Genomic DNA, 13,642 nt, shown 5'->3' on the forward strand with positions numbered 1-13,642 from the left:
AAATGCTATAAGGATGGAAAGAATATTTGAGTGGGATTTCATGGTTCAGAAGGGCCTCTGAAAAATAAAGTATTGCCTTTGCACATTTATGGTGTATCCGTATAATGGAATACCAATGCACGTTGATGGTACATCCATATAATCACACTGATTAAAAAGGAGTGAGGAAGAGCTCTGTAATGTCCTGGAGATCATGGCTAGTGGTATAATGATGATAAAAGATGCAGGCGATGTTGAGAGTATACAAACTTCTGTGCAAGAAACAGGGGAAACATGAAGACATGTACACATTTGCTTGTATTTTCAAAAAGAATTGGTGACAGAATAAAACAAGGACTAATAAAAACAATTACTCATAGGAGGAGAACACAGAGATAAAAGCTAGACCTTCTGAATGCAACTTGTGTAGTTGGTGTGATTGCAAAATCATATGAAACACACCCTCCCCCTTCAACCCCCTACCCCATGTGCTGCTTTATTTCTCTCCATACCACTTATCACCATCTAACATAGTCTGTATTTTACTTTGTTTCGTTTGTGTGTTTCCCTTCCTTAGAATGGATGCTTATAGAGGGGAGAGAGTTTTGTCTGTTTTGTTCCCTGCTGCATCCCTGGCCCTGGTGTCTGGTGCATAGTAGGCATCAAATATTTGTTGAATGAATATTATGTTAACCTTGGTTGTATAACTCTGTAACGCTGCAGGCCAGCTGTTCATCTGTACTACAGCTCTCCCACAAAGCAGGGCTATGGGGCTGTGGGTGACATATGTGTGACAAAAACTCAGAGTCTGATTTCTTTAGAGAGTCAGAGCTTAACATGGAGAAAGAAGCTTAAGATGAGGCAGTACATTGGCTGAATCCTTAAAGAGTGCTATATATAGCTTATTCTCTCTATATATTTACGTACATTCGTAATACACACGTGTGTGTAATTTTGTAATCCAAGAGGGGAAGTTTATCACCTCTGCATGGATTAGCCTTTCACATCCTTGAGTCTAAACAGCCCTTTTATGAGCTCACATAGTTCAACCAGCTCACTTTTGGCGAGGCGGTTTTCCCGGAGTTTGCCCTGTTTCACCACTGCCAGAATGAGAGCGCACCCGTCTTCCCTGATGGTGTCACTATTTCAAATGATTGTGCCATGCCAGCAGGCAAATGCAATGCCCGCCTGGCTTGCTGGCTGCCCGCCTGTCATCTGAGACCGTGGTTTGCTTGCAGGTCCGTGAACTGGACGGTGAACTGGAAAGCGAAGTCCGACGCAACGCGGAGGCCCAGAGGGGAGCCCGCAGGTTTGAGCGATGCATCAAAGAGCTGACCCACCAGGTACTCCAGGAAGCCACTCCCTGTTTGCCTGGCTGAGCTCTACCCTGGGCAGATGTGCTCCTTCAGGTCTGAAACGACCCCCTAGGTCTCCTGTAGTTCTCTCTCCATCTTTGCTCTCCTTCAGCGGGAGACATCAACCTGCCCTTCCAGGGCTCCTGTGCTATTGTTGGTTTGGGATAGTCTCTGCTCAGAGCTCTCAGGAAGCAAAATGTGAGCAGCAAGTTGCAATTAGAAGTGAAAAGCTATTTATACTGTCCTTGTTTCTTCACACATAATGTCTGCAGCACTTTCAGAAAGATGTCTTCCTGTGAAAGGCTGAGTGAGAACAATGTGTAAATGAAGTGACTGGCAGAGATGGGGAAAGGGGGGGAGATTCAGCCAGCAGGTTGCATGGGACGCTAGCTAAATTGGAGCAGGGGACATTTCCACTCTTGTTTTGTGGCCGCATGAACACTCCAGGCCACCGAGGACTCTATCTGGTGCTGGTGCCAGGTGGAAACACAGCAAATGCTGAGAGGCCCCCGCAGCTTTCTGACTGTTTCCCTGTGGACCAGCCTTGGTCTAAGCAAATAACTGAAAAGCGGTGGGCAGACTTCTTACCAGTAACTAATGTATTGCCAAAGTAGCAACGTACTCCTTCACTTGTGTTTTCATCTTCTAGCCTTTCTTCCCTTTTCTTCAAATGGAGAAGACCAGAGATTCCACGATAGCAGAGGCACAGTCTTGCTCACCACTCTGGGCCCAGCACCTTCCTGGCACAGAGTAAGTGCACGTGTTTCAGTTGTTAAACACAGATGCCAGAGGTCACTTTCTAGCCCTCTCCGCTGCACAGTACAGCTTGTTCCAATGAAAAGGCAAACTCGTCCTAGGCGCCCGCTTTACGGCAACTTGGAGAGCACTCACGTGAGATCTGCTGGTCATGATGCTGGTCCCCGAGGTTGAGCTGGTGTCAAAGACATCAAAGTCTGCCTTCCTTGCAGTAGGAGGGATAGTGTCGCTAAGAAAGCAGAACGCTTCAGAGGCATCATCTTGGGCTAATTAAGATGAAATGAAATGAGCTATTTGCACAGTTCTTCTTTGCTGAATAAGTGGTTCTTTCCTAAGGCGAGTTAGTCTGGCACTGGGGAATGCGCCCATGGCATGTGTGGCTGAGGAAGTAAACACCTGGGGAACGTGAAAGGTGTGCTATTCTACTCTTTTTTTGAGCAAGGATAAGAAAACATGAGGAAGCAAAATGCTGCTTGTTAATTATGTCTGGCTTTTTCTTTCTGTTTTCCTATGGATTACTCTTACAGTTTTCTTCTGTAAACAGGTTTGTCATACAACAATACGCCAAAGCTATACTTTCCTTGGTTTCTGTTGTCCCAAGGAATACAATCTTATTCTATTGTATTTTTATCTTTGTTTCTTGGTAGCAATAATCTTAGTGTTTCTCTTGTACTAGTATGGTGGTGTATTTCTTAACTTCTTCCAAGTGTCTGCCCAATGCTTAGAGTATATCTATTCAATTATGCAATGATTTTCTGCCATCAAGTCAGATAATACCTACTGAGTACCTTTTTATGCAAGATAACAGGCTAGACCCTGTCAGTTTAAAGAGACATTAGAGAGCTCTCCACGTTCTTTGATATCAATGCCTGGTTTTGAAATATTCAAGGTAGATGTCGAGTCAACTCAATCTGTTCTCCTTTAACATCAAAATAACCATCAGGACTATGAGGCAGGGTGTTTTGTGCTAGTACATTGTAGATGCCATTATGAAATGTCATTTTGAAAGGGACATAAATATGGTTTTCCTTTCCTAGGAAAAATCCTCCAGGAAGATCATACTGTATTGGAAAAGGGAATCAAGTGTCACCCCATCCACAATAGTTCTATGGCCAGTCCCCACTGAGCATTTATCTTCCCCAATATGTCCCTCTAGTGTCTGGAAATTCATCCTATTTTCCTCTCTCCAGTGTCTAAAAATGTACGCTATAAAGCAGGACATAGGATTAGGAACCTATACTCGTTATAGAAGGTAAAGACAGTTTTCCTCCCCTCCTCCCACCTCTCCATCCACCTGCTCCATGTTACCTTTGTCTGCTTCCTATATTCAGGGATCTGTATGTAGATGTTATTTAATCCTTTCCAATCTACATATGGATATAGTATCTTCATTTCTAGGGATGAGAAAACAAAATTTAGTCTTGGGTGTGTTCTCCAGGAACCAGATGCCAGGATGGAGTTAAAGTACAAGAGATTTATTGGTGGTAACACCTGGGAAAGATAAAGGGGAGAGCAAGCAGGCTGAGGCAGAGAAAGCTTTCAGAGCACCTTGCGAGTCTGACACCTGTGAAAGGAAAGGGTGAAGGAAGGAGGATGGGATAGAAGGAGGCTCTGGTTGCAGTGCAGCTCTGGGCAAGTCTCCAGCACATAGATTGCTGTAAGAAGTCCCATACTGGGCAAAAAAAGCCAGATCCGGGTAACTTGGCTGTGCCCCACTATCAGCTGGGGGCTGCTTGGGGAGTGTATGATCTCAGTATAAATGCTACAGCAGATCCCAAAGGCACTGCAGTTGGAGGGTTTCCGGTACCTGCACTCCTCACAGCTGAATGGCAGGTTGTTTTCTTGAAGGGAAATCTGAGCCCTGTGCAACTATGGCAACCACAGTTACTTAATGCCTTGGAGGGAGCTGAGATGTGAACCTAAACCTAACAAAGGCTTTGCCTCCCCATGTGGGGGGAACATCAATATCACCAGCCACCTAGCCTTTTTCAGTTTTCTCCTGTGTGGCCTCCTTTACCACACAGGAAATTTACTCACCTGAGTAAATTGGTTTTAAGCAGTTAAACCTCTATTGGGTTTGGAATTCCCTATGACCATATAATTCTATGAGTCTTCAAGTTTCTTAAACCTGAGAGGTAGAGAGCTAGGCAGATGAAACCAAAGAGGGATTTTATTTATAAAGTAGACATCTCATTTCCCCAGTCAGGTGATTTCTTATATATCGACCCCTGCCTTAGGAAGTTTAAAAATAGTAATTAATTATCTACTGTCAGATTGTACTTTAAGGTGGGAGTGGGGGAGGAGTGCTCTAGGCAACACAAAGAGTTGGTTAATTCAAACTCTCCTTCCTCCCTCCCTTCCTTCATATATATATATATATATATATATATATATATATATATATAACAGATAACATTGTATCAGTTTGGGGTATACAACTTAATGATTTGATATATGTTTACATTGCAATATGATTATTACAACAAGTTTACTTAACACCCATCACCCCACATAGCTGCAAATTTTTTTTTCTTGTGATGAGAACTCTTAAGATCTATTCTCTTAGCAACTTTCAAATATACAATACAGCATTGTTAACTATAGTCACCATGCTCTATATTACATTCCCAGGACTTATTCATCCTATAACTAGAAGTTTGTACCTCTTGACCACATTCACCCATTTCCCCCACCCCCAATCACCCCCCTCTGGCAGCCTCTAATCCGTTCTCTGTTTATGTGAATTCAGTTTTTTAGATTCCACATATAGATGAGATAATATATTGTCTTTCTCTGACTCATTTATTTCACCTATTATAATGCCCTCAAGATCCATCCATGTTGTCACAAATGGCAGGATTTCCATCTTTTTTATGGCTGAGTAATATTCCAGTGTGTGTGTGTGTGTGTGTGTGTGTGTGTGTGTGTGTGTGTGTGTGTGTGTGTACACACAGCACATCTTCTTTTTCCGTTCATCTGTTGATGGATACTTAGATTGCTTCTGTATTTTGGCTACTGTAAATACTGTTGCCATGAACATGGGGGTGAAGATACCTTTTTGAGATAGTGATTTCATTTCCTGCAGATAAATACCTACAAGAGGAATTGCTGGATCATATGGTAGTTCTATTTTTAATTTTTTGAGGAAACTCCATACTACTTTTCATAGTGGCTATACCAATTTGCATTCCTACCAAGAGTGTACAAGGACTCCTTTTCTTCACATTCTCACCAACACTTGTTATTTCTTATTTTTTTGATGATAGGCATTCTAACTAGTGTGAGATGATATCTCATTGTGGTCTTGATTTGCATTTCCCTGATGATTAGTGATGTTGAGTACCTTTTGATGTACCTGTTGGCCATTTGTATGTTTTCTTTGGAAAATTTTCTATTCAGATCATCTATCCATTTTAAATCAGGTTTTTAATTTTTTTGATATTCAGTTGTATAAGTTCTTTGTTTTTTAGATATTAACCTCTTCTCGGATATATGATGTGAAAATATTTTCTCCCATTCCACAGGTTGCCTTTTCATTTTGTTGATAGTTTCCTTTTCTGTATAGAAGTTTTAAAGTTTGATGTAGTTGCACTTGTTTATTTTTGATTCTATTACTTTTGCTTTTGGCATCAAATAAAAAAAAGTCCTTGTCAAGACCAATGTCATGGAGCTTACCCTCTGTGTTGTCTTCTAGGAGTCTTATGATTCCAGATCTTAGATTCAAATTTGTATCCATTTTGAGTTCATTTTTATGTATGGTGTAAGATAACGGTCAAATTTCATTCTTTTGCATATGGCTGTCCCATTTTCCCAACACCGTTTATTGAAGAGGTGGCTGTCTTTTCCCCATTATATATTCCTGGCTCATTTGTCATAAATTGGCCATGTATATATGAGTATTTCTGGGCTCTCTATTCTGTTCAGTTGATCTACATGTCTGTTTTTATTCCAATACCATACTGTTTCAATTACTATACCTTCGTAATATGTTTGAAATTGAAATCAGGGAGCATGATGCCTTCAGCTTTGTTCTTCTTTCCCAAGATTGCTTTGGCTATTTGGGGTCTTTTGTGGTTCCATTCTATTTCTGTGAAAAGTGCCATTGGAATTATGGTAGTGATTGCATTGACTTTGTAGATTGCTTTGGGTAGTATGGATATTTTAACATTAATTCTTCCAATCCATGAGCACAGAATATCTTTCCACTTATTTGTGTCTTCTTCAGTTTCTTTCATTAATGTCTTATAGTTTTCAGTGTGCAAATCTTTCACTCCCCTCGGTTAAATTTATTCCTAAGTATTCTTTTTGTTGAAATTATAAATGGTATTGTTTTCTTAATTTCTCTTTGTTATAGTTCATATTAGTGTACAGAAACACAACTGATTTTTGTATAATGATTTTGTATCCTGCAAATTTACTGAATCCTTTTATTAGTTCTAACAGTTGTATTGAAGTCTTTAGGGTTTTCTATATAAAATATCATGTCATCTGTAAATAGAGAGACTTTTACTTCTTCCTTTCCAATGTGGATGCCTTTTATCTCTTTTTCTTGCCCAATTGCTCTGGCTGGGACTTCCAGTACTATGTTGAATAAAAGCGGCAAGAATGGACACCCCTGTCTTGTTCCTGATCTGAGAGGGAAAGCTTTCAGTTTTTCTTCACTGAGTATTATGACAGGTTTGGGTTTGTCATATATGACCTTTACTATGCTGAGGTATTTTCCCTCTATATCTACTTTGTTTAGAGGTTTTATCATAAATGAATGTTAAATTTTGTCAAATATTTTTTGCTGACATTTTTGAGATGATCATATGATTTTTACCCTTCATTTTGTTAATGTGGTGTATCACATTGATTGATTTGCAGATATTGAACCATCCTTGCATCACTGGAACAAGTCCTACTTGATCATGGTGTATGATTCTTTTAATGTATAGTTGAATACAATTTGCTAATATTTTTTGAGGATTTTTGCACCTATATGCATCAGGGATATTGGCCTATAGTTTTCTTTTTTCATGATGTCCTCTTCCAGTTTTGGTATCAGGGTAATCCTGACCTCAGAAAATGAATTTGGAAGTGTTCCCTACTCTTCTATTTTTTTGGTATAGTTTAGAAAAGATTGGTATTCTTCTTTAAATGTTTGGTAGAATTCACCAGTGAAGCTGTCTGGTCCTGGACTTTTTATGTTGGGAGGTTATTGATTACTGATTTAATGACCTAACTAGCAATTGGTCTGTTCAGATTTTCCATTTCTTCATGATTCAGTCATGGTAGGTTGTATGTTGTAGAATTTATCCATTTCTTCTAGGTTGTCCAAACTGTTGGTACATAATTGTTCCTAGTAGTCTCTTATGATCCTTTGTATTTCTATGGTATCAGTTATAACATCTCCTCTTTCATGTCCGATTTTATTTGAGTCCTCTCTCTTTTTTTCTTGGTGAGTCTAGTTAAGGGCTTGTCAATTTTGTTTATCTTAAAAAACAGCTAACAGCTCTTAGCTTCATTGATCTTTTCTACTGCTTTTTTTAGTCTCTGTTTATTTCCACCTTGATTTTTGTTACTTCCTTCCTTCTATTAACTTTGGGCTTCATTTGCTCTTCTTTTTCTAGTTCCTTGAGGTGTAAAATTAGGTTGTTTGTTTGAGGTTTTTCTTGTTTCCAAATGTAGGCATTGGAACTTCCCTGGCAGTCCAGTGGTTAAGATTCCGTGCTTCCCAGCTCATGCAGCTCAATATCAAAAAAACAAACAACCCAATCCATAAATGGGCAGAAGACCTAAATAGACATTTCTCCAAAGAAGATATACAGATTGCCAACAAACACATGAAAGAATGCTCAACATCATTAATCATTAGAGAAATGAAAATCAAAACTACAATGAGATATCATCCCACACTGGTCAGAATGGCCATCATCAAAAAATCTACAAACAACAAATGCTGGAGAGGGTGTGGAGAAAAGGGAACCCTCTTGCACTGTTGGTGGGAATGTAAATTGATACAGCCACTATGGAGAACAGTATGGAGGTTCCTTAAAAAACTACAACTAGAACTACCATATGACCCAGCAATCCCACTACTGGGCATATACTCTGAGAAAACCATAATTCAAAAAGAGTCATGTACCACAATGTTCATTGCAGCTCTATTTACAATAGTCAGGACATGGAAGCAACCTAAGTGTCCATCAATAGATGAATGGATAAAGAAGATGTGGCACCTATATACAATGGAATATTACTCAGCCATAAAAAGAAACGAAATTGAGTTATTTGTAGTGAGGTGGATGGACCTAGAGTCTGTCATACAGAGTGAAGTAAGTCAGAAAGAGAAAAACAAATACCGTATGCTAACACATACATATGGAATCTAAGAAAAAAAAATGGTCATGAAGAACCTAGGGGCAAGACGGGAATAAAGACACAGACCTACTAGAGAATGGACTTGAGGATATGGGGAGGGGGAAGGGTAAGCTGGGACAAAGTGAGAGAGTGGCATGGACATATATACACTACCAAATGTAAAATAGATAGCTAGTGGGAAGCAGCCGCATAGCACAGGGAGATCAGCTCGGTGGTTTGTGACCACCTAGAGGGGTGGGATAGGGAGGGTGAGAGGGAGGGAGATGCAAGAGGGAAGAGATATGGGAATATATGTATAGGTATAACTGATACACTTTGTTATAAAGGAGAAAGTAACCCACCATTGTAAAGCAATTATACTCCAATAAAGATGTTAAAAAATTAAAAAAAAAAAAAAAAAAGATTCCATGCTTCCACTGCAGGGGGCATAGGTTCGCTCCCTAGTCAGGGAACTAAGGTCTTGTATACCGTGTGGTGCAGCCTAAATAAATAAAGGCATTTATCACTATGAACTTCCCTCTTAGAACTGCTTTTGCTGAGTCTCAAAAGTTTTCATATGTTGTATTTTCATTTTCATTTGTCTTGAGGTATTTTTTATTTCTCTTTTGATTTCTTCTTTGACCCATTGGTTGTTTAGTAGCATGTTGTTTAATCTCCATATATTTATAAATTATTATTTTTTTCTTGTAATTGGTTTCTAGTTTTATACATTGTCATCAGAAAAGATACTCAGCATGATTTCAATCCTCTTAAATTTATTAAGGGTTTTTTTGTGGCCTAACATATCATGTATCCTGGAGAATGTTTTATGTGTGCTTGAGAATAATGTTTATTCTGTTGCTTTTGAATGAAATGTTCTTCATATGTCTAAGTCCATCTGATCTAACATGTCATTTAAGGCCAATGTTTCTTTAATGATTTTCTGTCTGCATGATCTATCTTTCGTGAAAGTGGGGTATTGAAGTCCCGTATATTAATTGCTGTTTATTTCTTCCTTAAGGCCTCTTAATATTTGTTTTATAGATTTGGATACTCCTATGTTGGTACATAAATATTTACAAATGTTGTATCATATTGTTAGATTTACCCCTTTATCATTATATAATGACCCCTTTTGTCTCTTATTAGCCTTTGTCTTAAAGTCTACTTTGTCTGATATAAGTATAGCTACCCCACCTTTATTTTGGTTTCGTTTGCATGGAATATCTTTTTCCATCCCTTCACTTTCAGTCTGTGTGAGCCCTTATATCTGAAATGAGTCTTTTGTAGGCAGCAGATAGATAGGTCTTGTTTTTTAATCCACTTGGCCACTCTGTGTGGAGTAGAGAATTTAGTCCATTTACATTTAAAGTAATTATTGATAGGTATGTACTTATTGCCCATTTGTTAATTGTTTTCTGACTGTTTTGTAAGTCCTTTGTTCTTTTTGTCTTCTCTTGTTCTCTTCATTTGTGCTTTGATAATTTTCTGTAGTGGTACGCTAGATTCCTTTATGTTTATCTTTTGTGTATCTACTACAGGGCTTTGCTCTGTGGTTACCATAAGGCTTACATAAAACAACCTGTATTTATAGTGGTCTATCTCAAGTTGATAACAACTTAAGTTTTGTTGCATTCTAAAGGTCTACGTTTTACTCTCTCCCCACCTATGTTTTATATTTTTGATGTCACAATTTACATCTTTTTATCTTGTATATTCATTAGCAAGTTTTTGTAGTATAGTTATTTTTACCATTTTTGTCTCTTAATCCTACATAGTAGATTTATAAGTGTTTATCTACCACCATTACAATATTAGATTATTCTGAATTTAACCTATATTTATCTTTATCAGTGAGATTTATACTTTACTGTTACACATGAGTGCCCTTCTGTTTCAGCTTAAAGTCCCTTAAACATTTCTTATACAGCCAGTATAGTGGTGCTGAACTTCAGCTTTTGCTTATCTGGAAAACTGTTTATCTGTCCTTCAATTCTGAAGGACAACTTTGCCGTTAGAGAATTCTTAATTGGCAGTTTATTTTCTTTCAGCACTTCGAATATATTGTGCCACTTTCTTCTGGCCTGTAAAGTATCTGCTGAAATATCTGATAGTCTTATGGAAGTTTCCTTTGTATGTAACAAGTTGTCTTTCTCTTGCTACTTTTAAGATTCTCTCTTTGTCTTTAACTTTTGACTATTTAATATAGTCTTGCTTTGGGTCTCTGTGGGTCCCTCTCATTGGGAACTCTAGGCTTCCTGAATCTGGATGTCTGTTTCCCTCCTAGGTTAAGGAAGTTTTCAGCCATTATTTTTTCAAATCACTTTTATGCCCCTTTCTTTCTCTCTTTCCCTTCTGAGACCCTTATAATGCAAATGCTGGTCCACTTGATGTTATTCCATAAGTCCCTTAAGCTGTCTTTACTCATTTTCTTTTTTTTTTGCTACTTTAATGGGATGAAGTCCACTGCCCTGTCTTGAGTTCACTTATCCTTTCTTCTGCTTCATCTAGTCTACTGTTGAATGCCTCTATTATATTTTTTAATTCAGTTATTCTATTCTTCATCTCTGTGATTTCTGTTTGGGGTACTTTCTTATATTTTCTCATTTTTGAAGTGTTCACTTTGTTCATGCATTGTTCTCCTGAGCTTGGTGAGCATGTTCATGACCATTATTTTGAACTCTTTATCAGGTAAATCACTTTATCCTTTTCTGGGGTTTTATCTTGTTCCTTCATTTGGAACATATTCCTTTGTTTCTTAATTTTTTTTAACGCTCTGTGTTGGTTTATATGCATCAGATAAAACAACTACCTTTCCCAGTCTTGAATGAGTAGTCTCATGTAAGAGAAGATCTTTATCATTCAACCCTACCCTAGCTCTTGGTTGTCTCTGAAACCTTTGTGATTGTCCAAGCGGCCTTCTTTGTTCTTAGTGGTTCCCAGTAGTTGAGGGTGTCCAAGAGCTGTCAGTGTCCCAAAGGGGAAGATCTCAGTCAGTACCTAGATGCAGACTGATTGGAAGCCATACCCTCAGGTGGGAGCTTTTAAAGTATGCAAATATACCTCTTCCAGGAAAGACTGGGAGATGGGAATTTCTGTTTCCTCTGTTCTGACCCTTGGGGTGACAGCCAGTTAAGAACTGTTTCTTTGTTTGCTACCGTCCTGTTGAACCTGTGAACACAAGCCCTGCTGGTCACCAGAGACAGGATATCAAGGGATGTATCCTCTGGGCATCAGCTACAAAAGTCAGTGCACCAGACCTGTGCATAAGCTCCTTTCTCAGAGATACTGGTGACCTGGGTGGGGCATGTGAAGATGGTACCCACTGGCTTTCCCAGGCATTTCAGTCTGCTGCTACTGCCCTGGAAGGAGCGGATGGTCGCCAGTTGAAAACTTTCTGTTTGTTGCAGTACTGTAGGACCCATGAACATAAGTCCTGCTGGCCACCAGAGTCAAGCTTTCAAGGGGTGTCCCCTGGGCAGCAGCTGTAAAAACTGGGCCACCAAACATGTGCACAAGTTCCTTTGCAAGAGATACCAGCAACCTGGAGTGAGGCAGAGGGACAGTGTGAAGATGGTGCCCACCAGCCTCCCTGGTCTCTGGAGAGTAATGCAGTCAGCCCCTTGATGTATGTTAAATTAGAAACCTTCCCCTTGAGCTGAAGCTACTAAGAGAAGCAAATAGGCCTCTTTCAAGAAAACACTGGGCATTTCTGTCTGCTGCCTCTGTGGTGTGTCCTGGGGGATAATGGTTAAACCTAGCAAGGAGGGAACAAGCAGGATAGCTATGGAGGCATAGGAGATGAGACTAGTTGGAGTGAAGGGAGTTTGTAGAGGGCCGTGGGAAGTGGAGAAAACATGAAAGCCACCAAAAAAGTCGATACTTGATGGAATAGGTAAGATGGAGCCAGAAAAAATTTTTGAGCAGTGGGGGTATGTCTTGGGTAAATCATTTATCTCAGTCATCAGCCAGTTAAGATACTTTCTTCTTCAGGGAAGTTCAACAGCTCCAAAGTGGAGATACTCTAGTTAAAAGGGTGTGGGAAAGGGGGTGACATGCAGAGCCTTCCTACATGTCTGTCTCTCCACTGCTTTCTCCTCAGAATACCCAGGGCTTCACAGAGCATGGTTGAGAAACACCACCTCACTAGATTTTCTTTCTCCAGCCCAAGCCTGGATTGCAATGGAAGCAATGAGAACACACCAAACAGTGTTCCCACAGCTTATGGAATTTTCCTCACTATCTCTGCTGATGCCCACACCAGAATTCCAGAAAACTTAAACTTTCCTATAGTTCCATTATCCAAAGCCAAGGATCAGCTAGAAAGTTCAAGGGAGGAATTGATTTGATGGGGTGTTGGAGGCGGGCACTGAGAAACCACAGGCAGATGTGGCTTGGCTGGGATGGGAGGGCTGAAGACCAAATTGAAACTAGTGGTTTTAACTTCCATTTTAGCAAAGGCTGGGAGTTCTGTGGTAGATCAGGAGAAATGACCGTCATTACTCTGAGCTGTGTTTATTAATTTCTTAGAACTTGGGATGAGTAGAGTTAAACCCATTTTTCAAATCATAGCTCTAAATTTGGTGTTTAATAAAATTTCCTTGCTCTCATTTCCTCATGTGGGGCTATACCCAATGCATACTGCTGCATCCTTCAAATCACCTTCACAGACATACCTATACATTGCAGGCAGAGGAAGATAAGAAAAATATGAGCAGGATGCAGACTCTGATGGATAATCTTCAGCTAAACGTACAAAGTTATAAGCAGGAAATCGAGGCAGTGATAAGTACCTGAGGCAGTTGCAGCCTCATGGATTTCCTAGCCATTTACTTTTGATTAATGGAGATATGTGGCCCTAAGCTAGATGAGCAGCTTGTCAGAGAGGACCAGCTCAGCTTAAAGTCTGCTCTTTCTGTTTTTTCTCATGCTAGAATTATTACCTGTGGTTAAAATTTGTGCAGCTTTTCCCTCCAGGGAGCCAGACCTTGACCTTGTGGTTATGCCCAAACATGTGCATTGCAAGAAATGAGCCAAATAAGAGCATGGTATCGTGTAAAGATGGAAAAGTTTTGGATGGGTAATCACCCTGAGACCTTCCTCACCCTAGGGCTTTCCTCACTCTAAAACCTTGCTTGAGCATAAACGCAGCTCACAGCCCTTTTTCCTGATGCGCCTGGACATAACTGTGGCCAAAACTACCATCTCTT

General features: G+C 39.7%; 1 protein-coding gene across 1 annotated transcript in view; it reads left to right on the forward strand.

Moving 5' to 3' along the window:
- The window catches only part of MYH15 (myosin heavy chain 15), a gene marked incomplete at its 5' end in the record, with an annotated part of 275,049 nt that overhangs the window by 153,301 nt on the left and 108,106 nt on the right, over window positions 1–13,642 (forward strand). The window contains 2 exon segments of the mRNA XM_082460984.1: window positions 1,218–1,322; window positions 13,122–13,221. Coding sequence (XP_082317110.1) covers window positions 1,218–1,322; window positions 13,122–13,221 — 205 coding nt within the window.

The sequence above is a fragment of the Balaenoptera physalus genome, assembly GCF_965194825.1.
Source record: "Balaenoptera physalus genome assembly, chromosome: 4".
NCBI lineage: Eukaryota > Metazoa > Chordata > Mammalia > Artiodactyla > Balaenopteridae > Balaenoptera > Balaenoptera physalus.